Source organism: Crocodylus siamensis, chromosome 7 (genome assembly GCF_052110815.1).
Source record: "Crocodylus siamensis isolate JL-2025a chromosome 7, ASM5211081v1, whole genome shotgun sequence".
Taxonomy (NCBI): domain Eukaryota; kingdom Metazoa; phylum Chordata; order Crocodylia; family Crocodylidae; genus Crocodylus; species Crocodylus siamensis.
In genome coordinates this window covers 34,076,257-34,099,385 of record NC_143401.1, presented here as the reverse complement: position 1 = coordinate 34,099,385, position 23,129 = coordinate 34,076,257, and the positions used below count along the sequence as shown (strand labels likewise).

Sequence of the window (23,129 nt, the reverse complement as noted above, 5' to 3'; positions counted from 1 at the left end):
AGGGCATTTTTCCAGGTCCTGGGGGTTCGGACAGTAAAGAAATTTTTTCTTATGTCCAGCCTAAAATGGTCTTGGAGGAGTTTTTGACCATTGGTCCTTATTTTTCCTTGGGGTGCTCTGGTGAACAGATGTTCTCCCAGATCCTGATGAGCATCCCTTGTGTACTTAGCCACCAGATCCCCACCAAACCTGTGCTTTTCCAGACTGAAGAGTCCCATGGCTCTCAGCCTCTCTTCATATGGCCTTTTCTCTTGCCCTCTGATCATGCATGTGGCTCTCCTCTGGACTCTCTCAAGCTTCTCAACATCCTTCTTGAATTGCGGAGCCCAGAATTGGATGTAGTACTCCAGCTGCACTCTCACCAAGGTGAAGCATGAGAAGCATCTATAGATGCAATCCAGGGTTTTGTTTGCTTTACCAGCTGTGACATTGCATTGGTGGCTCATGTTCATCTTGTCATCAGTCACGATCCCCAAGTCTCTTTCAGCAGTGGTGCTAGCAAGCATAGCACTGCCAAGCCTATAAGTATGCTGCAGGGTGGGAGGGAGGTTCCCTCCCAAGGTGGAGTACCTTGCATTTATTGGTATTGAACGTCATCAGGTTTGTGTCTGCCCACTTACTAAGCTTATCCAAGTCAGCCTGGATCACTAGCCTGTCCTCAGGTGTGGATGCAAAGCCCCAAAGTTTAGTGTCATCAGCAAACTTAGCCAGTGCGCTTCTGACACCAGTGTCCACATCATTGATAAAGATGTTAAAGAGAACCGGTCTAAGGATAGAGTCTTGGGGGATGCCACTGGTCATGGAGTGCCATAATGACTCGCTGCCATCGACCACTACTCTCTGGGTCTGACCTTGGAGCCAATTTCCCAGCCATCAGTCTGGTGTAGCCGAGGCCACAGTTGGCCAATTTTTCCATGAGGAGGTCATGGGACACCAGATCAAAGGCTTTTTTAAAGTCCAAGTATATGACATCAATCTCTTCTCCCTTGGCAAGGTGATACGTGGCCTGGTCATAGAAGGAGATGAGATTGGTCAGGCAAGACCTACCCACGACAAACCTGTGCTGGCTGTCCCTCAGGATGTTGCCCTCAGACAGCTTATCCAGAAGGGTCTCTGTAGCAGGGCACCAGGGAGCCTGCTACTAGATAATGGTGTGTAGCAGGGCACTAAGGAGCCTGCTACTGATAATGGTGATATAGGCCTAGCTGCCACTCAATAGGGCAGCACAGCTGTGAGCTGCCAAAGCAACTAACTGGGTCAGCTGACTGCCAGGGGGCAGGGCCTGGCCTTCATAAACAGAGAAGGCTGAGGCCAGAGCCAGTTCCCCTCTGGCAGCCTAAGGAGTAAGAGCTCTGCTAGAGTGAGCAGGGCAGTGTTGTGCACCAGTGTGCGGATACAGGGTGGAGAGGACCCTGACAGGGATGAGAGAAGGATAGCCATGTTGGCCTAAGATTTGTGTTATGGCCTAGGGGCTTTGTGTTTCTGTTTTGGTTGGTTGTTGTGATTATTACACTGGAGGACCGGGCGAGGCTGTAGGGGTGGAGGAGGCCTCAAGGGAGCTCCCCAGTAGAAAGGGGTGTTCCTAGCACTGCAGGAGGCACTGCATTTTGGGTGTCCCAACCCCAGCCCAGTGTGGGCAGCTTCGGGAAGAGTTTAGTGTTGTGCATAGGCAGAAGCCCCAGTGGGGCATAGGCCCGAAGAGGCGGGTCTGGGGGTCAGGTAAGGCTAAGGCCACCTGAGCCGCAATTGGGAGAAGCCCGAGTCAGGCATAGGACCCTAGAAGGGGTCTGGGGCCAGGTGAGGCCGAGGCCGCTTGAGCCCCGAACGTGAGGGGCGCAAGCATAGGCCTCAATGCGGGTGGAAGGCGTGGGGAGTGCGAGCAAGGCCCCAGTGCAGGCGAGCACGGGAAGCGCGAGGCACAGGCCTGAGTGTGGGTGACCGCGGGACGTACCTGAGTCAGGCACTGCCTATGACTGAGAAGCCCCGAGAGGGGAGTAAGCCCATTGAGAAGCCTGGGCTGGGCAAAAGGGCGCAGTCTGAGAGAGGCCCCAGGAGGGGGTGCATATATTGAGCAGACCAGGGAGAGGGGGCGAGCATATCGAGTAGGCCCCGGGAGAGGACCAGCACAGGGAATAGAACGGAATCCCGGTATAGCAAGACTGGCCCTGTGCCAAGGAGGGCAGGAAGGCAGCCTCCCATTAACAATATAAGATCAAAGACTTGGTGGGCGAGATAGAGGGTGCATTCAAGACCCAGGTTGGCAGGGTAGGCAAGAGCATTAGGGGAGGTCATGGCACCCCTAGGGACCGTCCTGCCACAGTCTCCTTGATAATTTTGTCAAGAATCTTACCAGGGATTAAGGTCAAGCTGATTGGCTTGTAATTCCCAGGATCTACTTTCTGCCTTTATTGAAGATGGGTACCACATTGGCCAGTCTTCAGGTACTTCACCTGAGCACCATGAATTTTTGAATATTTTTGCCAATGTTTGGACTATGACACCTGCCAGCTCCTTGAGTACCTTAGGGTGTAATCTGTGAGGACCAGCTGACTTGAAGGTGTCCAGCCTCTCAAGGTGATCCTTTGCTAGATCAACACTGAGGCTGGGTATAAATACACTCTCACCCTGGCTATCCCACATCTTGCTAGGTAGGGCAATCCCATTGGACTGATGAAAGACCAATGCAAAGTACCCATTAAGCAGGCTGGCCTTTTCCTAGGTGTTGGTTATCAGCTGCCTGATTTGGTTCAGCAGGGATCCAATGTTACCCTTGGCTCTTTTCTGACTCATACATATCTAAAAAAGGACTCTTTGTTATCCTTGATACGTGAAGCCAGATGGAGCATAGTTGCAGCCTTGGCTTTCCTGATCCACTCCCCGAGACCAACAGACCAATGCCGAGTACTCCTCCTTGGTGGTAATTCTGGTCTACCATCCTTTGTAAGACTCTCTTTTGAGGCATAGGAGGTCCTCAAGTTCCCTGTTGAGCTAAGGGGGCTGCTGCACCCTTTTGTTACCCTTCCTCCAAGATAGGATGGCCATCCCTTGTGCTATCAGGATCGCTCCCTTGAGGAGCAACCACTCCTCTTGGACTTCTGTTTCTGTCAAGTCATGGTCCCTTAGGGCCTCAACAACGAGCCTCCTGAGCTTGTCAAAGTCAGCTTTCCTGCAGTCGAGGACTTCAGTATTGCTGACTGACTGTTGAATTAAAGAAGTTAATGTTTCTCCAGTGGTCCAGGATATTTGAATGGACCTACCTGCTCCTAACTTACCATTATTATTCATGATACAAAGTAGTATGAAACAATGAAAGGAGCAAAGAACAGGACAGCAGTAGTATCTAAATGACGAGGATGAACAATACCACAACTACTAGAAGCCAAAATATGAAAGTCCATCTTCAGAATGAAATATTATCAAAATTAATATTTTAATAATTAAATCCTAATATTATAGCACAGGCAGTTTCATGTAAAAATTAAAGAAAACTCAAATTAAGAACATATCAATATAGCGTTGCATTTGCTAAAATAAGTTACTCAAAAATGCAAGAATCAAGGTTTCAAAATCACCATTAAGTTAGATAGGTTGCATTTAGTGGTTCCCAATCCTTTCTGTTATATAATTAGGTTTATACATCCCTGGTTATAAATTTAAAGTAGAGGTATAATAGAGTCAAATTAACATTGCTACTGAAATCTAACTGCTTGCATTTTAACTCTGCAAATTAACCATTGCAAGTAATGTTAAGTTTGCAGAAGAAATACAGTCTAGCATGAAGCAAGATGGAAAAGTGAGTGCAAAGCCTCTGCAAAGGCAATTATGTTTAGCACACCCATTCAAAAATAAAGTTAAAAAAAAAAACACCCAATGTTCCAGCTGACATACCGCTAGATAAAATAGTTTTTCCTGAACACCAGTGACTATCTTTACACTTCTCATTTCTCTTATATCCTTAGATAATGGTGAGGCATGATTCTACATTTTTTCTGAAATCAATGTCAACGCTCCCATTTATGATGGCATGAGGGCCTTGTTGTCTAAAAGCAGACTACTGAGTTAAGAAATAAAGTTGACTTCAACACATCATTGAGCAGCCTTGAAGTCTGAAGGCTTTATTTTCTCCCCCACAGACTGTTCCTCACACCAACCTACCAGCATACCTCAAGACTACCCTGGAAGAACCAGTTCCAGTGCTGAGGAGTATTTCTCTACAGCACAGTTAAAACTTAGCATCTCCACTGCACGTGTCAACAATTGTTTTCATTAAGGACAAGTAGCATAGAAGATTGTATGGTGTGCATCTTGCACAGTTTGTCTGCCAACTTACCTCATGCAAGCTACCAGAGAACCATCAGAAAGCAACTTTTAGTCTCAATGGAATTAAATTTCACACAGTAGTTAAGACTCTGTATCCCAGTTCCTTGAATCCTATTACAAAAATAAAGTCTATTTTCCCAATGACAGTTTCTCATAATTAGCAAACACCTGTTAGTTTATTTCTTGACTTTTCTCAGTCTGTCTCTTGGAAATGTGTTTTAATAGGGATTTTAGGTGGCTGAACCAACACAATAAATACCTGTGTCTTTCTAAAATGCTTTCCAGTTTAATTAATGTAAATAACTGCAAGTATAATGTATCTTGTAAATATTTAAAATCTTTGAAATGCAATTTCCTCATGTCCTTCAGCCATTCCCAATAAATAGGAGATCAGTTTAACTTTTCCATAGTTGATTTAGAGGGACTTGGGAAAGCCACGCTGCATTCCCAACACCTGGCAGAGATCAATAATTGTCTATTTGTTTTTAATCATTCCATGAAATATTCCTCAGAGCTAAAACATAAAGATATAGAAGAAAAAGCTGAAGAGAGATGCTAAAGAATGGAAACAAACTTGCAAAAAAAAAGGAAGTGTTCTAAATACACCTAGCAAAAACATACTCTCTCAATAGCAGCAGGAAGTTTGAAATATTGAGTGCAATGTTACAATTAAATATTTACAATGGTAAAAAAAATACTATTGTACAAATTAGGATGGAAAATGATTAAGAAAAGCACTTTTGCTCATTTGAGATTATATGAAGCTAGACCAGCTCATCTTTGGTGTAACCACAAAGACTTCGGCTCCATTGACAAAGAGGTTACATCAGCTGTTTCTGTGCTTCAGTTTCTTGTAGAGTCCCCCTCAGCATCCTTCATTTCTCTAGAATGTGGTACTGAGAAGCCAGAGAAAGGATGTCAATGATCGTTTCCAGCTGGGAGACCAACAAATCCCCCAAAAACCCTCTTGCCTCTTCTCTGAAAAAAACCTATTCTGCAAAGGGAGAATCACGAAGGCAAAGATATTTGCCAGAACAGCTCCTTTTCCACATACAAAGCCTTGAAAGATGCAAAGTTACTAAGGTATTTCTGAGCTTTTAGCAGGAACTGCCAACAACCAAAGAGTATTTTGTCTCAGTTGCCAAATTATTTGACTACAAAAAGATAGGTTCTCTCAACCATGTGTCATCAGCAGTTATTTTGGCCTTTGTTTCCATTACACTCTCCCATCGTGTCCTCACATACAACTATTTCAGTTTTGGGGACTCCCTATGCTTATAAAAAACAAACAAAACAAAAAAATAGGCACTGCCACAGGCTCAAGTACTGCTCTGCAGTATGCTGACATATTTATATGAGACCTTGAAGTTCCTTTCCTCCATCACCCTGGTATGCTTCAGAACATGGATGACATCTTCATAATATGGACACGTGGGAAGTAAACTCTAGAGAGGTTTCACCAAGACCTTAACAACTTCCACCCTCCGTCAAACCAGCTCTGGAATACTCTAAACAGCAGATGTATTTTAGTGCCGCGAATGTTTGCCACATTGCCACCATGTTTTATTGGAAGCCAACCAAGTGTTACAGCTACCTTATCAGTTATCAGCTTTCACCTCAAGCACACTACTACATCTATCAACTTCAGCTAAGCTATATTACAACCAGGTCTGCTCTGATTCCACTGATGAGGATGCACACCTTAAAGAACTGGAGCAGGGATTCCTAAAATTACACTACAATACTAAAACTATAGTCATTCAAATCAAAAAGTTAGACTCAGACCTCACTCCAACATACTACAATACCGAACCCAGGACAAGGATAACAGAATATTTTTGGTTGTCACCTACAGACCCCAACTTGAACACTTAAGACACATCATTAATGATCTCCAGCCCCTCCTGGAAAACAATGACCTGTCCTGGATTACAAATCCTACTCCCTCAATCTCAAACAGGGTTTCAAGCAACAAACTACCTAACTCCCATCCTCACCAAAGCACCAGGCCTTTCAATGGACCCAAATGCCTGCAGTTCCTCCACATCAGTACAGACCACAGCATCACTGGACCAAATAGCAAGGAGTACAACATCCAAGATTCATTCACCTGCACCTCTACCAATGTCATATATGTCATCACCAGCTTACAATACCCATCAGCTGTCTACACAAAATAGACAGGGCAAACTCCAGGTGTAAGAATGATGAACTCCAATCTGACATCAGCTGCAGAAAGACATAAAAGCCTGTGGCAGAACACTTCAGCCTCCCTGAACACTCCATTGATGACCTCAAAATTGTTTGTTTTTTTTTTCAGGCAGAAAATCATTAAAAACCAGTTTGAATGGAATATTGCAGAACAAGAAATCAACCACAGACTGGATTGTGTTAAGTATGGTTAAAACAGGGCATATGGATTCTTATCCCATTACCTGGATTAGGTTTTCTGGCTCCTTTGTTTGTATGGCTTCTTTGCTTGTATGTTGCTCACAGCACTCCCCCTCCCTCCTTTCTCTCCATCCTGCTTTTCCATCATTGTATTCTAATCACTTACTCTACTTCATACTGTATGCTGTCCTTTCATAGCACTTGATGAAGTGAAATTTTGTGCTCTCACTCTAAGGTCTTATTTAGTTAGTCTATAAAGGTGCATATCTACCCTGCCTTCTGCATGACTTCAGAAGTCAGAGTAAATATTTACTATTGTAGACTAACTAAATAAACACAGCTAGCTTTCTCTCTCTTTCTTCCACTGTCATCTTGTCAAAGTACAGATTTACAGCTTGTTGCTCCAACAGTTTTCTTAAAATACATACAAAGATCCATGGTGTAGATATTCCAGTAAAAATGTAGGACCACTGTAGATGGAAACCCAGGATGGACTGAAAGACTACCGACTGAAAGCTCTTATAGGGAGAACCGCTTGACTTCTGGTAGCAGAATGGCTTGAATTAAGCTCTCAATAATTTTAAACAACTGAGTTCAGTTTATTGAAGAAACTCCAGCCTTCACAGTTTTTTAAATTACAGGAATTTCACATTTCTAACACCAGCAATAACATCTATGACGTCTCTGCACACAGTTGACAACTTGAGGGGTTCCCCATTTCAAGTTACTTATTGTCCGAGGAAAACCTCAGCATTCTCATATGCTTCAGCTTCCAGTAAAACTTAAAGAAAAGAAAAGAAAAGAAAAGAAAAGAAAAGAAAAAGAAAAAATGTAATACTCACAAGCTTAAAAGGACTATTTGAATTATCATCATTTGACTCATTTTTAAACCTCAGAGATACATACATCCAAACCAAGTATCAAAAGCATGCAGACCATGATGCAACTATTTAAGAATTAAATGAAAAATTAATGTGTTTGACTTTGCTGTCTCTAAATAGTTTCTCTACTTACACTCACACAAGACTAAGTAAGCAAGCAAATAAAAAGAAAAGTGAATATTGGACTCATTTCTGTTTTACAATACAGGTTTCCCTTACTTTATGCTGTATATGCATTCCTGAAAAATGGTGCTTATCTTGAATTCCCATAAAGGGAACCCACTTTACAATGTGACAAATAGGGATACATTCCAATACTGAGCCCCAGACCCATTTCTATCACTTTTACAAGACAATGTTGGTACTCCCCAACAGCAGACAATACACACAAGCACAGGCCACTATCATAATGAGGACAGCAACTACAGAAACACATGTCGCAGACAATGAGCGAGGAGCACAAATCCACAAAGGAAACTATACTATGGTGCACATCACTCCCACAATGCACCGCACAAAGTAGATTACTGTTGGCTTCCACCACACCAATCACATAAGAGTGAATTTACCTTGCACATAACACATTTTTGGTATTAAAAAGGTCATCACAAGAGAATTTGTACATACAGAACCTGCATACAGTGAGGAAAACCTATATCTGAGAGAAAATCAGTAATGGGTGTGTGTGAAAGGGGAGGTGGAAGCCCCACCAAATAGGCCCGGACCCCTGACCAATGCACCCTGACACTTACCTTAGGAGCTGGGACAAGCAGCAGCCGGGAGGAAACACAAGCGCAGGCTCAGCAGTTCTGCAGCTGCCTACACCTGCGTATTGGTGAAGGCTGGGGGTGCGGCTTCTGGGCAGCGTGGGCTGCTCAAAAGGCAGCGAGGGGAACAGCTGGAGGGAGGCTGAGAAGCCGGGAATGGAATGCTGGCTGCAAGACGCCAGCTGCAGAGCTAGCAGGCTGCAGCTCCAGCTGCCTCAGCAAGGAGCCAGGTGCCCGCCGGAGAACCCCGACCAGGGAGGAAGAAGGTGGCTTCAGGGACTGGCAGGAGCAAGGGAGCCCCATGCAGGGGCAACCTCTACATGGGATGCTGCCAGGGAGCCACAAAGCTCCAACCAGGGACTTGGACACTGTAGCTGGACATGCCTCCTCCAGCTTGCAGGCACTCACAGACAACCCCACAGCAGGCAGAGCGCGGGGGATCACGAGGCTCCAGAAGGAGGGAGGAAGGAGGGGATGCCAACCAGGGCGACTGGACCACAGGTCAGCCAGGCCCCAAGGAGGTGACACCAGGGGAATGGGTAGAGGCTGGGCACAGGACGTTTGCCTGTACCTGTGTCTACTGGGAGGAAAGGGAATGGACGAGTATCCCCAGAGGATCAAGGGCCCCAAGAGAGGGAATCTTGGAAGCCCCACTGGCACGAGCCGGACATTCAGTTTAAGTTACCATTAGCCCCAGGTGGGGCAAGTTTAGTTCTCCCAAAGAGGGGAAGCCAACTTGGAGATGAGGGGCGGACCCCCAAAAACTGACAGCCAAGAAGGCCCATCCTTTCCAAGGCGGGCAGTGTGGGAAACCTACGCGGAGCAGTGTCTACCCAGACTGAGGATGTGGTAAGGGTGGGGTAAAGGGGAGGTTTTGAGCCCCACAAAGACATTCCAAGGATGAGACCCCCCTCGGGTTGCCAACAGGGAACTGCGTCCCCAATAACAACATCAAAGACATGGCAGGAGTGAATGGTCAGCACCTGGACCATTTATGCAGCACCGAGACTGGGTCTCACCCTGATGTCACTGGGGGGCAAGGTACTTCCAAGGGAAGTAGTGCTTGCTCCTACCTTGGGGGTCTTTAAGAGGAGGCTTGACGATTACCTTGCTGGGGTCATTTGAGCCCAGTTTTCCCTCCTGCCCAGAGCAGGGGGACAGATTAGAAGATCTGCAAGGTCCCTTCCGACCGTATATTTATGAATCTATGAATCTACGCACAAAGAGGGTGCCAAGACCCTACAACACCTACCAGCGACAGTGTGGTATACCAACATCATTTGTTAAGTATTTGATAAGTTTGTTTTTATCAACATCACTATATTACTAAGTGTAATATATTCATTAAATATTGGATAGCATTAATAAATATTAATATACATTGATGTTTTAATGAATTCAAGACAGATCAGTATGTGAAGTTATAAGAAAAACAGAGCTAGAGTTAAGGTTATCCAAATAACTACATTTCCTCATTTCTCATTCTTAAGACTTTTTGCATCTTTTTTGTACTCATGAAGCAAAGAAACAGTAAGGTAATGTTACACTAGTGATTAAAAACATTATTTGTCTTGCTCTATTTGACTAATGTAGTGGGAAGAGAAAAAAAATCTGGATTGTAAAACCAGCAATGCAATCATTTTAAAGCCAGAGGCAAAACAATTCACATATTGCAAGGGGTTCAGTAAGGCAGCCCCTGTGACAATGAATTACCTTACAGGTAGGGTAGTGATAGATATGATCTTCTCCAAGCAACCACTTATCAATGTAACCTGCTGCTCCACCTGTGCAGTTAGGGTATTTTCCATCATCTCCTATTCCTCCAGGACCAAGGTAACCCCTGTAGATACAAATATAAAATTCAGCCTAAATGCTAGCTAAGGACTGATTTCTTAGCAAGACTTCACTACAATTACAGCAGGAAAGTTTTATTAAAATGTATTGGTTAATTTTAAATTTGTGGTTAGTATTTTCTGTAGGTAACTGGTATTTGTACATTGTGCAGTCTGATGGTGAGAGAACAAAAGAATCCTGTGGATACCAGAATCAATTCTGTTGCATCTGATTTTTCACTGGAACTGTATTCAATTTAAAACTGTATTATAATAAAGCCAAACAGATAATACTCTCTCTAATTGAGACTTACCATCTGCTGCCATATCAACAAAACACATCTCAACTCATTTGGAATTTTTTTCTTACATCAGACAAACAACAGAAAATATGCTCATGATTAGCATACAAAGTCTTTTCTATCTGGCAATACATTTTCTACATTTGCATTCAATAAAAGTGCTTTTGGTTAAACTACATCTTAAATTTTCCAGTACATTATATATGCCAAAAATAGTTCACTACTGAACTGTTTTGATGCAGTATTTTCAGAAACTGTCAGTCACTGAAAAATTGAAGGTAACCAAAGACCTTATCTAGGAAGTTATTCCAGAACAGGTATTCCTGACTGATTCACAAAGTGTAAACCCTTATTTACAGAGTAAGATCACCTTATTCTAAAATAGCTTAATTTACTTCAGAAATATATTATGTTCATTTGAAATAAAGCTTGCTTGTTTCACAATAAGAATATCCACACAGGGAATCAATCAGGAATAATTTGTTTTTCCTTAATGTGACAGGGGACAACTTTGTGGCCAGATCCCAAAGGGACCAGTCCACCTGCCTTGGGCAGTTTGCCCCATCTTGCCTGCCACAAGTTGTTTGTTAACTTGATTTCTTAAGTGGAAGGCTGCCCATTCTTTGCCCTGATGCCAGGGGGTCCTATCCATGGCTCCAAACCTCCCCTACAATGCAGCCCAAGCCTCACAGAAAGCGTCCAGATTATGATTACTTCCCCCGGCCTGAGGCCAGGGCAAACTCAGTCTATAACTGAGCTCTTTTCACTCTCACACTCACTCCGCCCGGCTCTCACAGGGGCCTCTTGCATACCAGCCATCACAGGCCACACTCCACTGCCCTAGCTCCTCTTGAGCAACCCCTCATGGACTTTTGGGCTTGGCTATTCTCTCCCTGGTACCACCACACAGCAACTGTGGTTCCCGCAAGTTCTCCTACTGTATGTGACGTAGCCTTGGACCAATGCTGGGCTGCATTTGCCCCAGACTCCTCACCAGGCATCTCTACACCGCATCCCATCCTGGGGTATCCTCATCATATTTACAACTAGCTACTCATGGGGCTGGCCCTTGCGCTGGCCTTCAGGCCTACTCCCAGTTCAGCCCTACTCTGTGTGGGGCCTCACAACATGTTCACCAACTACCCTCTATGGGGCCTCCAGGATCTCATATCCCTGCTGGGCTCAGGCACCTGCAAATGAGCATACCTGGCTCCGCTACTCCCACAGCTCTCACAATTACCCACCCAACTGGGGTTAAGGCACCCCATCCACCTTTCACCAGGTAGGTTAGTAGTCCTGGCATTTAATTGAGTCTGCTCCACCACAGGCAGTCCCACCAGGGCTCCCTATCCTAACAGGGTGCAGTTTTAGGTCATGCCCAGGACCAAGGAGCCTCCATGCCACCCCCATAGCTCCTGCTCCTACCCCCAGGATGTTCTCAAGCCATAGGTCAGCCGGCTGATGTTTCCCTCACAGCCACTGGCAGCAAAGTACTGCCTCCCCCTATGTAAGCTGGGTCCTACAATGCCTGCCCTAATCAGGTATCTGCCAGCTGCCTGCCTCAGCCCTTAAAGTGGCAAGCACCCGAAGGTTTTAACCTTTATCTGAATCCAATTTCCTTTTTAAGCAAGCCCTGAAGACTAATGGCACTTTTACACCATGGTGTTTAATCCTCATTAACTTAATAAGCATTAAAAGTTTTAAACTTGTTTATTTTGGCGCATTGTGTTTGCACACATCAGGCTTTCGAATGAATTAAGTTGTGTGTGCAATTCCCCATAAATTCCATTGGGGGAGCCAAATACCAGTCTACCCCCAGTGCTCTTTCCTAATGAATTGCAGCAGGAGGCACATGTAAGTAATACCCCTATTACTAATCCCATGCCTCCAGACTTTCTGACACCTTGCTAGCAGCTGCATGCTACCCCACCATCCCTGCCAAACCACAGTCACCCAAAAACCCTGCCTCTTGCACTCCCCTATGCTCTGTCCTGTCTCCAGCAGGCAACCTTGTGGCAATCCCCCCCACCATGTTAGAAAGCAATGTAAATGTGTATATGAATTTATTTTTAACTTCATATATATCATATCAGAAATATACATTTCTACAGGGTAAGAGGAGTGGGTGCTGCCCCAGCTCATCACTGGCTGTTGGTAGTGGCAGTGAGGTGGACTGGTGAGTGGATAAGTAGGTGGCTGGTGTTGTGTTGACAAAACAGAACACTTTGCCATGAACACTTATGACAAAGCTTAATGGTATAGTAATAGTACAGGGTGGGAGGCATATCCAACTCCAGTAGATCTCATGACTTGCAAGAAATGGGTTTAATGGTTATAGAATGTCTGTATGCCATCTGAGCAGCAAGGTACCCAATACCTTCAAGTTTTAAAGAGCAACTTCAGTTGAGACAGGCCTAGGATTTCTCTATACACATTTGTAGAGATTGTTTGTAGGGTCGTAGGAATCTTGAACTGGAAGGTACTTTGTGAGGTAATCTAGTCCAGCACACTGCTCAAAGCAGAACCATCCCTGACCAAACTCCTAGCTAACTGTTTATTCAGCATGTTCTTAAACATGTCCAGGGATGGAGAGTCCATAATTCATATAGATAACCTGTTCCCTTAGGCTTGACTAACCTCATAGTCAGAAAGTTTTACCTAAATTTCTGCTGCAGCTTGAGACCATTATTTTTACCTCTTTTCGCTACAGGCAGAGAAAAGACCACCTCAGTGCTCTATATTACTGCCCTTCAGGTATTTGAAGATTGTTATTAAATCCCCTCTCACTTTTCTCTGCCCCAGACTAAATACATCTAATTATTTAAGACTGTCCTCATAAGTCATGTTTTCCAGACCTCTAACTCTTTTTGTCAGTCTTTTCTGGACTCTTTCCAATTTGTCCATCTCTTCCTTGAAGTGCGGGGCCCAAAACTGGATACAGTACTGCAGGTGAGTTCTCACCACTGCCAGAGTGGATGAATCCCTTTTCTTGATCTCCTTTTGCCTTCCAAGAGATCCTGCCCATTATTTCCCTAAGTTTGCTGAAGTTTACTTTTTTGAAATCCAGAATCTTAATTCTGCTGTTCTCCTTCTTTTAAGGTTAAGAAACATCAGCCAAAGGTGTGCTGATGCTGCACACATTTTAAAGTATAAGACACATGAATCTTCTTTGGATAGAATTCTTTAAATTAAAGTAATTTTACTCCTGAGTGAGAACTTTAAACTTAGTCACACTGACTATAGCCCTTTAGTTAATTGGTCTCAACTTTCCTGAGCAGCCCCATTCAGACAACTCTTGTGTCATTCCAAGCTTAGGGCAATGGTGCTTTGTGCTGACCTGCTAGACCCCCTGCCTATATGAATTACCAATGAAACATTCCATGCTTGTTCTAAAGGGGTCAAGAATTTGTGACCTTCAGGACATGCTTACAAAGATTCTTTTTTCAAGATAGGTACAAAGGTTGAGGCTTGAGAAAGAGGATTGTTCCTGAGAGATGGAATTTCTAGTGGGAAAAATCCTACTTATTGAATTATTTTGGGATCATAGTATTTTTCCACTGATGTTTTAATTGTTACCCCCCTTCCATGTTATTTTAATAGAAGTACATACATTTAATTCAAGTCTATAGTAATGAGAAAATTGCATACAAAGCAAGCCCAGCAAAACACTGGCAATCTGGGATAACTCAGTGGATCTTTTCTAGTACTCTGGCCACGAAGGTGTAGCCTCATCTCCATCAGTGGACCTAATTCTGACCACACTTCCTCTTTATATTAATCCAGACTTACAATGGTGTGGCAGGACGGTTCCTAGAGGTGCCATGATCTCCCCTAGTGCCCTTGCCCACCATGCCAAGTCTGGGTCCTGAACGCACCCTCTATCTCGCCGGCCACGTTTTTGATCTTATTATTATGGGAGGCTGCCTTCTTGCCCCCTTGGCACGGGACTGGTCTTGCTATACCACGATTCCGGGGCTACTCCCTGTGCTAGCCCTCGCTGGCCTGTCTCTGTGATTGTTCTAAGTAGCCCGCTCTCCCTTTGGGCTTCCTAGTAGACTTGCCCTTCTCTCCAGTGCCTAGCCCTAGGCTTGCCCCCTTCCGGGGCTTCCCCTTCACAGGCAGTGCCCCACTGGGCCTGCCCAATGTCCAATATATGCGCCCTCTCCTGGGGCCTGCTTCAATGTACTCACACCTCACGTGCTCCCCTGCCCACACTGGGCCCTTGCTCACGCTTCTTGCGCTCTCCACCCCCACTGGGGCCCCTTGCTCACGCTGCTCATACTCCTTGCCCACTCTCGGGCCTGTGCTTGCACTCGTTGCGCTCTCCGCCCACACTGGGGTCTTGTTCACACCTCCCACACCTCTGCCCGCTCTGGGGCCTCCTATGCTCGACTCGGGCTTCCCAAGGTTGGGGCTCAGGCGGCCTTAGCCTTACCTGGCCCCCGGATCCCTCTTTGGGTCCTGCGCCCTACTCAGACTTCTCAGGATTGGGGCTCAGGCGGCCTCAGCCTCGCCTGGCCCCCAGACCCACCTGCTCGGGCCTGCGCCCCACTGGGCTTCTGCCTCTACCGAACTCTTCCCGAAGCTGCCTACACTGGGCTGGGGTTGGGACACCCCCAAAACGTGGCACCCTCAGTGGTGCCAGGAACACCCCCACTTTACTGGGGAGCTCCTGATGAGGTCTCCTCCACCCCTACAGCCTCTCCCGGTCCTCCGGTGTAACAATAACTAAACAGAACCACAAGCCACATGGCTGTAACATAACAATAAGCCTACCGGCTAGAACATACACTCCTGTCAGGGTTCTCTCCCCCCATCTCATCATGCAGACTCTCAGTCAGTCAGACGGCTGTGCCGTGCTCTGCTCCGCAGCAGAGTTGCCACTCCTCCAGCTGCCAGAGGGGAACTGGCTCTAGCCTTAGCCTTCTCTATTTATAACGGCCAGGCCCTGCCCCCTGGTGGTCAGCTGACCCAATTAGTAGCCATAGCAACTGGCACCTGCTGCCCTAATGAATGGCAGCTAAACCCATTTACTACTATTCAGTAGCAGGCAACCTAGTGCCCTGCTACACACCATTATCTAGTAGCAGGCACCCTGGTGTCCTGCTACAAATGGGTTGGTGATAGCAGAATTATGAAGTCCTGGGATTTTAGGTATGAGAAGTTTGGCTGCATCTTATTTTTTCTTATTTGAAAAGTAAGGCAAGTGTTTTCTCTTATGGATTCTTTAATTTGCACTTGTCATCAGTTCAACTACATTACCTTCCCACCCGATAACATCTTCACTTTATAAGTAAATTCCCACAAAAAAAGAGAAATGAAATCCAGCTCTCAATCCACAGACTCATAAAAAATCCAAGAGGAGGAAAAGGATGTGCTTTATAGTTTTTCTATTCCCACATTCATAAACAAAACAAAGAACAAGGTAAAAACTCCTCTAAGACATTATCAGAAAAACACCAATGGGTCCTTTGCAAAGAGCTGGAGTAGAAAATAGATACATGTATATTGATTTTAAATAACTATTTTCTGTCCTTAAGTTCCAGCTATCATTATTTATTATTTGCAGTGCAGTAGAGTCCCAGATATAGACTCCCATTGTACCACAGAAATAGACAAGTGGTTGCTGAACAATCTATGATGACTAAATACAATGACTGAAGTCATGTGTTGATTCTTTTATGTAATGGAACTGTGCTGGGAGGGAAGATGACAAGTTATGTACAGAATCCCTTTTTTCATCTTCTATACATTTGGAAACTTGGTCATATTACTAGAGAAAACAATATGAGTATTGCACAGGCATCCAGGGAAACAATTTAGACTGGCCAAGGCAGAATTTGAGATCGGAGCTGGCATGGGTCAGAAAAGGAAATAAAAAGGGGTTCTATAAAAATTAGGTCGAGAGTAAGAGGAATATGAAAGAAATAGTAGATCCCTGACAGACTACAGAAGCCAATCTAGTTACAGATGATATAGAGAAGGGCAAAGTATTTAATGCATTTTTTATTTCAGTGCCCACTTATGGGTGTGTTAGACTCTAATCAGTCACCAGTGTCGAACACCTGTGACATTTGGTGCAGTCAGGGATATATTAGCACCAATCATGTTAAGCTCCTTCCGTTGGGGTTGGTGTGAATGCCTGTCAGTGCAGTTGCTGTTAGGATACTGTTGGTGATACTGCACAATGACAGTTTGGGGCCCCTGTTACTATCTAGTTTTGGGCCTCCCGTTCCAGAAAGGATGTGAACAAGTTGCAGAGAGTCCAGCAGAGAGCACCAAAAATATTTAGGGGATTGGGGCACTTCTGAGGAGAGACTGAGGGAACTGGGTTTATTTAGTCCACAGAAGAGAAGACTGAGGGGGTGGAGAGGGGATTTGGTAGCATCTTTTAACTATCTGAAGGGTGGTTCCAAAGAGGATGAAGCTGGACAGTTCTCAGTATTGGCAGAAGACAGAACAAGGAGCAATGGTCTCAAGTTGCGGCAAGGGAAGTTCAGGCTGGATATTAGGAAAACCTCTCTCACTAGGAGGGTGGTGAAGCACTGGAATGGGTAACCTAGAGAGGTGGTGGAATCTTTATCCCTGGAGGTTTTTAAGACCTGCCTCAACAAAGCTCTTTCTGGAATGATCTAGTTAGTGATGGTCCTGCTTTGAACAGGGGTTTGGACTACATGACCTGCCAAAGTCTCTTCCAGCCCTAATTTTCTATGATTCTCTGACTACTCCTACCTCTTTACCTGTAATAAAGACACCATAGGCTCTGATTCTTGGGCATGTGTACAAATGTTCGCTGTGCCCCCTGTACAATCACACGGCTTCCTTTAAGTCATGCGATTGTAGACTAGGAACAGCATGTTCAGGAAGGGATTCTCCATCCAGAGATGGGGAGGTTGGGGAGGCTAAAAATAGCTTCTTTATTTCTAGCAGCAGCACTTTTCATCTATTCATTTCACAGAACTTCACAAAGAGGGCAGGGTATCATCGAATCCATCATACAGATAAGGAAATAGAATCACAAAAAGGTGAAGTGTCTTGCCTAAGAACTACCTATAAGTCAGTAGCATGGTTCAGACTAGAACGCAGGTCTCCTTTTATTTTGTCCTTGCTATATACTATCAGATCGCTAAGTATCCCCCAAGACAGTCATTCCAATGCGTACAGGGGATAGCAGCCAAACTAAAATTATATTTTATATAAAGAGAACTAAAACAACATTCAATTTATCACTCAAAATATATCAGCAAGTATCTAAAAGACTATTCTTTTTTAATTAGGGAAACACAGTTTTTTCTGATTAAAGCAATGTTTTATTTTGAATTTACCATTAATACTTCAAAAATACTTTAGGACTTAGCTAAAATATCTGTATCCTGTGATTTTTAAAGATTTCTCTGCTGTGTGGTAGCTTTAATCTACTTTGACATTTTGCAACTCAAAATCCCTAACATGTATGTCCATATTTCCCTGCCACCTTTCCGTTCCACTGTATCTCCTTTGGAGTTTAACTATGGCCAGAAAAATGAAGACTAATATAATAGTGTATTAATGCTTATATCTACTGTTTGTGTCTTACACATTCCACTGTTGTACTTCACTGGAAAAGCAGGATTTCCACTAGTGTCAGCACTACTAAGTAAACCTAGCAGGGGGAAATCAAATAGTGGTACCTCATGCATCATCAACAAAACGGCCAAGTCAGTGCCAAGTCAGAATTTTTGCTTGTAAGTATGAAAGTCTAATAATACTACAGGCAATATAAACAGAAACTGAGTTACAGGTTTATTTAAGTGATGGATGTTACATTATATATAGCACAGGAACTTTTGAAGGTTTTTGTTAACCTTTATGTTTAAGTGACTAAAGAGCAGGATACAAATCAGCCGTTTTTATGATACATTTAGCTATAGTATATCCCTAAAACAATATATTTGGCCAAGAAATGTGAATAAGTCATTGTCACCAATGCTGAGGAGAGAGCTAAAGCTTGTTTTCAACAACTCTGTGTCCCCACTTGATATCTATTAGTGAGAAGACAGAGTGTTTTATTATTTGAAAAGCTGTTCTCTGAGATTTATGGCCTCATATTAGTCTCCTTATAGCAAGATATTAGACAATCACACTCTGTCATGGGCAATCTCAGGTGGAGAAACATGCCGCATTCATCTTTTTTCTATCTAGGACACTTCTTTTCTTCTATTGTTTTTTATGTGGCATATAATTTCCTTGTAATCAATTTAAATCAAAAGCTGTAGTGATTTAGTATGTGCATTTCACCTATTTTATGTTTTTTTACAAGGAAGTTAAAAATCCCAAATCTTTTAAGAGAATGTTGACATATGGCACTGCTTTCAGCCTCACTGATGAATACTGAATCCTTAAAGTTAATTAGAGAGGGTCCTGACACAAAATGATGGGTCTAAACTTTAGGAAAGTTCAGATATAATTTCAAATTTCATAGCCATAAAAGATATTAACTTTCCCATTGCAATGGACCTGAAGGTAAGACTAAAAAAATAATAGATATGAGACTTCCATAAGTTTCTTTGTTCTCTAAGAACAAAGAAAAATGCAGCAGAAAATGGAGCTGCTTAAATCAGCAGGGAGAAGGTTTGGTTGGAGGACAGCAAGTAGGATTAGAATTCTTCCTGTGGCTCAGAAAGTGCAGTAAGCTGAAGGAACTCTTCCAGATTATTAGTTTAGTACCTTTTGTTTTAAGGTCTCCCACTAGGAGATCAGTCAAAAACAAATGAATAGCACCTTGTGCCTCCAATAAAAGCAGGTACAAGTACATGGAGTATTGAGGAAATTATTTCATTCCAGAATGTTTCTACATTTTAAAGCATCTATTTTGAGGAGTGGCATGAAAAAACATTTCTGCCATTGTGATTTCTTTACATGTTCATGAGATGACATGGGAATCTAGCTCTAGGGCAGTGATTCTTAATCATGTTGAGACTCAAGGCACCTATGGACAGACCACCCCTTGGAAAATGCCAGCTCTTACTTTTCACTCTTATTTTGACTACAGAAAAATCATAGAGCAGGGGGGTTTTCATTACAAAGAACACTAAGACCACAACAATAAATTTCTGTTTGAAATCTCTGAATTTATCTTGTGAATCATATTTGTAAATCTAACAATGTGTGGCAACCTGCACACAAAGTTCCCAGAAGGAGCTAAATATGTTCATCCTAGTGTTCAAAAATGTAATCCCTGACTGTAACAGAAAGCAAGGGGCTCCTGTTACTTTACTAGAGAAGCCACATCAGATATGTCCCCAGGTGAAAGAAGACAGCAGATTCTGGGCTAGCTACAGGGGAGTAGGCAGCCAGGAACCCATTGCTTCCAAGTGTCTATTGCATGGTTAGCCGCCTAGCAATGGGACAGCTAAACCCTAAAGAGTTTAGAGCCCTGGTTAGGCAAGGGCATTACTGCAGTTTTTCCAGAGAAGTGGCAGTAGGCTGTTCTGGAGGCTGAGGAGACACACCTGCAACCGGTCAGGAATCAACTGGAAGGGAAGAGGGGGGGCAGGGGATGCAAGTTTAGGTCCTTGAGGCAGAAAGGCAGTGCAGTTCTGAACTCTGCATGGAATAAAGCTCCTGACAGCTCATGCTGGTGAGGAAGTGGTGCTACAAGGCATGCCAGGTCCTCCCAGGGCTGAGAAGGTGATGTGATGACCCAGAGAGGGGCTTAGAGTGTTTGAGTTTAAAGCAGTTGCTTGCACTTTTGCTTCAGTTTTATACCAGAGGACTGGGTGTAATAGGGGTGAGAAGACCAGAGGGGTTCCTGAGAGGCATGTCAGGTTTTGAGCCTTGCCAGGGGCAGGAGCATGAGACAGAAGAAGGCGATGCTGAGAGAGCCAGAGCCAGAGCCCAGAGGGGGGCAAGACAGGCAGCCTGAGGCTGAAAGAGACAGAGCCATAAGAGGGTGACAGAGGCAGGCTGTGGCTGATGCGAGGTGGAGACTGAAAGATCTGAGCAATTGGGCTCAGGCTACCAGTCTCCAGCCAGAATAACCTGGTAGCTAAAGCTAAAAGGGTTGAAGCCTACACAGGAATATAAACAGTGACAGAGTAACACCCGCAAGATATTGGCGAGGCTATAGGGGAGGCTGGAGGCCATGATCAAGAGCCCTAAGACTTAAATAGGGACAATAGGGCCACAGGTGGTGACCACTGACTTACAATGCCAGCCAGGCACCAGTAGATCTGCCAGGGCATGAAAGAGAGCTGGAGAGAACTGTAGTTTTAGCTACTGGGCAGAGGACCCAGAGACTATGATAAATTAAGGTAGGTTTGTCAGGCATTGGTAAGAGCACTCCAGGACTCGGCAGAGGAAACCTCCCAATCAATATGAAAAGAACATCGAGGCAGCAAGATAAGCAGGGGAGGTTACACAGAGCAGCCCATGGGTCATAACCCAAAACTGGGTTGTAAGAATATTTCAAAGGGTCGCAAGCAAGTGCTAGAAAAATGCACGAAAGCACAGGTTTCCCCTTGCAGGCTGGCAGCTTCCCATCCTGCAAGTGGCTGCTTGGGGTGTGGTCAGTACACAGCCAGGCAGGGTTGTGGGAGCAGCCCCAGGAGTCGAATGAAGGTAAGTGTATGGGAAGTGGGGGTTGGAAGGCCAGGGCTTGGGGACTGTCGGGGGGGGGGGAGCAGTGTGTGCATGTGCAGCAGGGATGTCTGGGGGGGTGGGGGTAGGGGTGCAGATGCCTGCTGGCACTGGGGGAAAGTGGCTGGGTACTGAGACTGTGGCAGGGTGGGGCACTGTGGCAGGGTGGGGCACTGTCGGCCGGGCACTGGCAGGACCAGGGGAGTATGGGTCAGGACAAGTCAATCTTTGAAAATGGATCCTGGTATGAAAACAGTTGAGAACCACTGATATTAGAGCAGCATTTCTCAAACCATGGGTTGTGACCAAAAGTGAGTCATGAACAAACTTTAAAAATTGATTCTCCTTTAGAGAAGAAAAACATGGGAAACCATGGCTTTTCCCTTGTAGGCTGCTTGAAGCCTATGCCCCATACACCTCTCTCCCCCGCCGCCAGCCTCACACACTGGGGGTCTCGGGTCTGAGTGGGGGCAATGGGCCAGGAGTGAGAGGCACTAATTCAGGACTGGCCATCAATGGTTACAAATGGGTCCTGGTACAAAAAATGTTGAGAACCACTAATATAGAGGACTAGAAGTCTGGGAAGGATTAGGGTGGCCCCTAGGGGGTGCCACAGCAGCCCCAGGGCCTGCCCTGCCACACTAATAGTATGAGTTACTAAAGGTGAAAGGGAGGAACAGTCAAAAGTAGAAGACATAGGCATACATTCTCCAACTGTTATGTGTACTTGTTATTTCAAATTGTGCTTTCAATAACTTAACCATAATTATCTAGACAGATCACTTCAAGTTGCATCAATACCAGCAAAAAAAGGGGAAAAAACCACAAAAAACCTCTTTTTGAAGAGTCTGTAAAAGAGCAAAGTTTTTTTGTGTTTTTTTTATTCTCACCTTCAGCTCTAATGAAAGGACAACTATGTTTTTGCCAGAAACTTGTTCTCACTATAAAAATAATTTCCCTGAAAAAAATTATCGTTTTTTCCTTGAGGCCAACCTTCAAGGTCTGATACTGTTTAAAATAAAAAGAAACAGGTTTATACTGAATGAAATGGCAACATCTTGCCTTACAACAGATTCACAAATATTCACACACAAATACTAACGAAATGAAAGCTGATATAATCATTTCACACAGCTCTACCATGAATTGTGCCCCCATGCCTTGGGCAGTCTGCTGCAGATGAGAATATTACGTTAAAGGATAAATTAGAGCTACGTGTAGTATATAGTACTAAATCTCTGCAAGTGCTTTTTTGAAGGTTGTATAACCTAGGGCTATCCTTGGGCTGAACTGCAGTACTGAAACTACAGCAATGACAATTCAAACAACACATAATATCATTGACCATACAGAACTTCAAAGGTAACACTTGTATTTTGAGACCCTCAAAACTGCTTCACTCTGAAGTGACAGTGTGATTTTTCTGTGCAGATGATATGTCCTCCTATTCCTTCTGCCGTAGATAATGAGCACCCTGTATATCCCTGAATGGTGAAATTTAGTGAGGAGAGCTCATGAATCTGGAACTAGGGGTTTTCAGTAGCCTTTGCCCTAAGAAAATTTTAGAGACAGCAGTAAGCAAAGGCTACTGCAGTCTTATAACTGAAGGAGAACTGCTTTTTAAAAGAAACTACAGTCACAGTTATGAAAATGAATAATAGGTTAATGTGCAATGCTTTAGCAAGTCTTCTTATACACTGGGTACATGCAGACATCCCATCCTATTCTCATCTGCCCACCCCTGTAACCTGTCCAGATCTAGTTATAGCCTGTCCCTCCCTTCTAGCATACCCACCTCTCCCCACATCTTAGTGTCATCCGCAAATTTGAAAAAGTGCTTTTCACCCCCTCATCCAAGTCTCTGATGAAGATGTTGAACAGTGTGGGCCCAAGGACTGAGCCCTGGGGGACCCCACTGCCCATGTCCTTCCAGGTCAAAAATGACCCATCCACCACCACTCTCTAGGTGCGGTCCTCCAGCCAATCTGTGACCCATCTGACTGTGTAGGCATCAACACC

At 44.3% G+C, this 23,129-nt stretch overlaps 1 protein-coding gene across 1 annotated transcript in view; it reads right to left on the bottom strand.

Annotated features, from left to right (window-relative positions):
- The window catches only part of LOC149859665 (heparan-alpha-glucosaminide N-acetyltransferase-like), a 393,188-nt gene that overhangs the window by 78,511 nt on the left and 291,548 nt on the right, over positions 1-23,129 (bottom strand). The window contains exon 13 of the mRNA XM_090058700.1: positions 10,073-10,199. Coding sequence (XP_089914826.1) covers positions 10,073-10,199 — 127 coding nt within the window. The remainder of the gene's footprint in view (positions 1-10,072; positions 10,200-23,129) is intronic.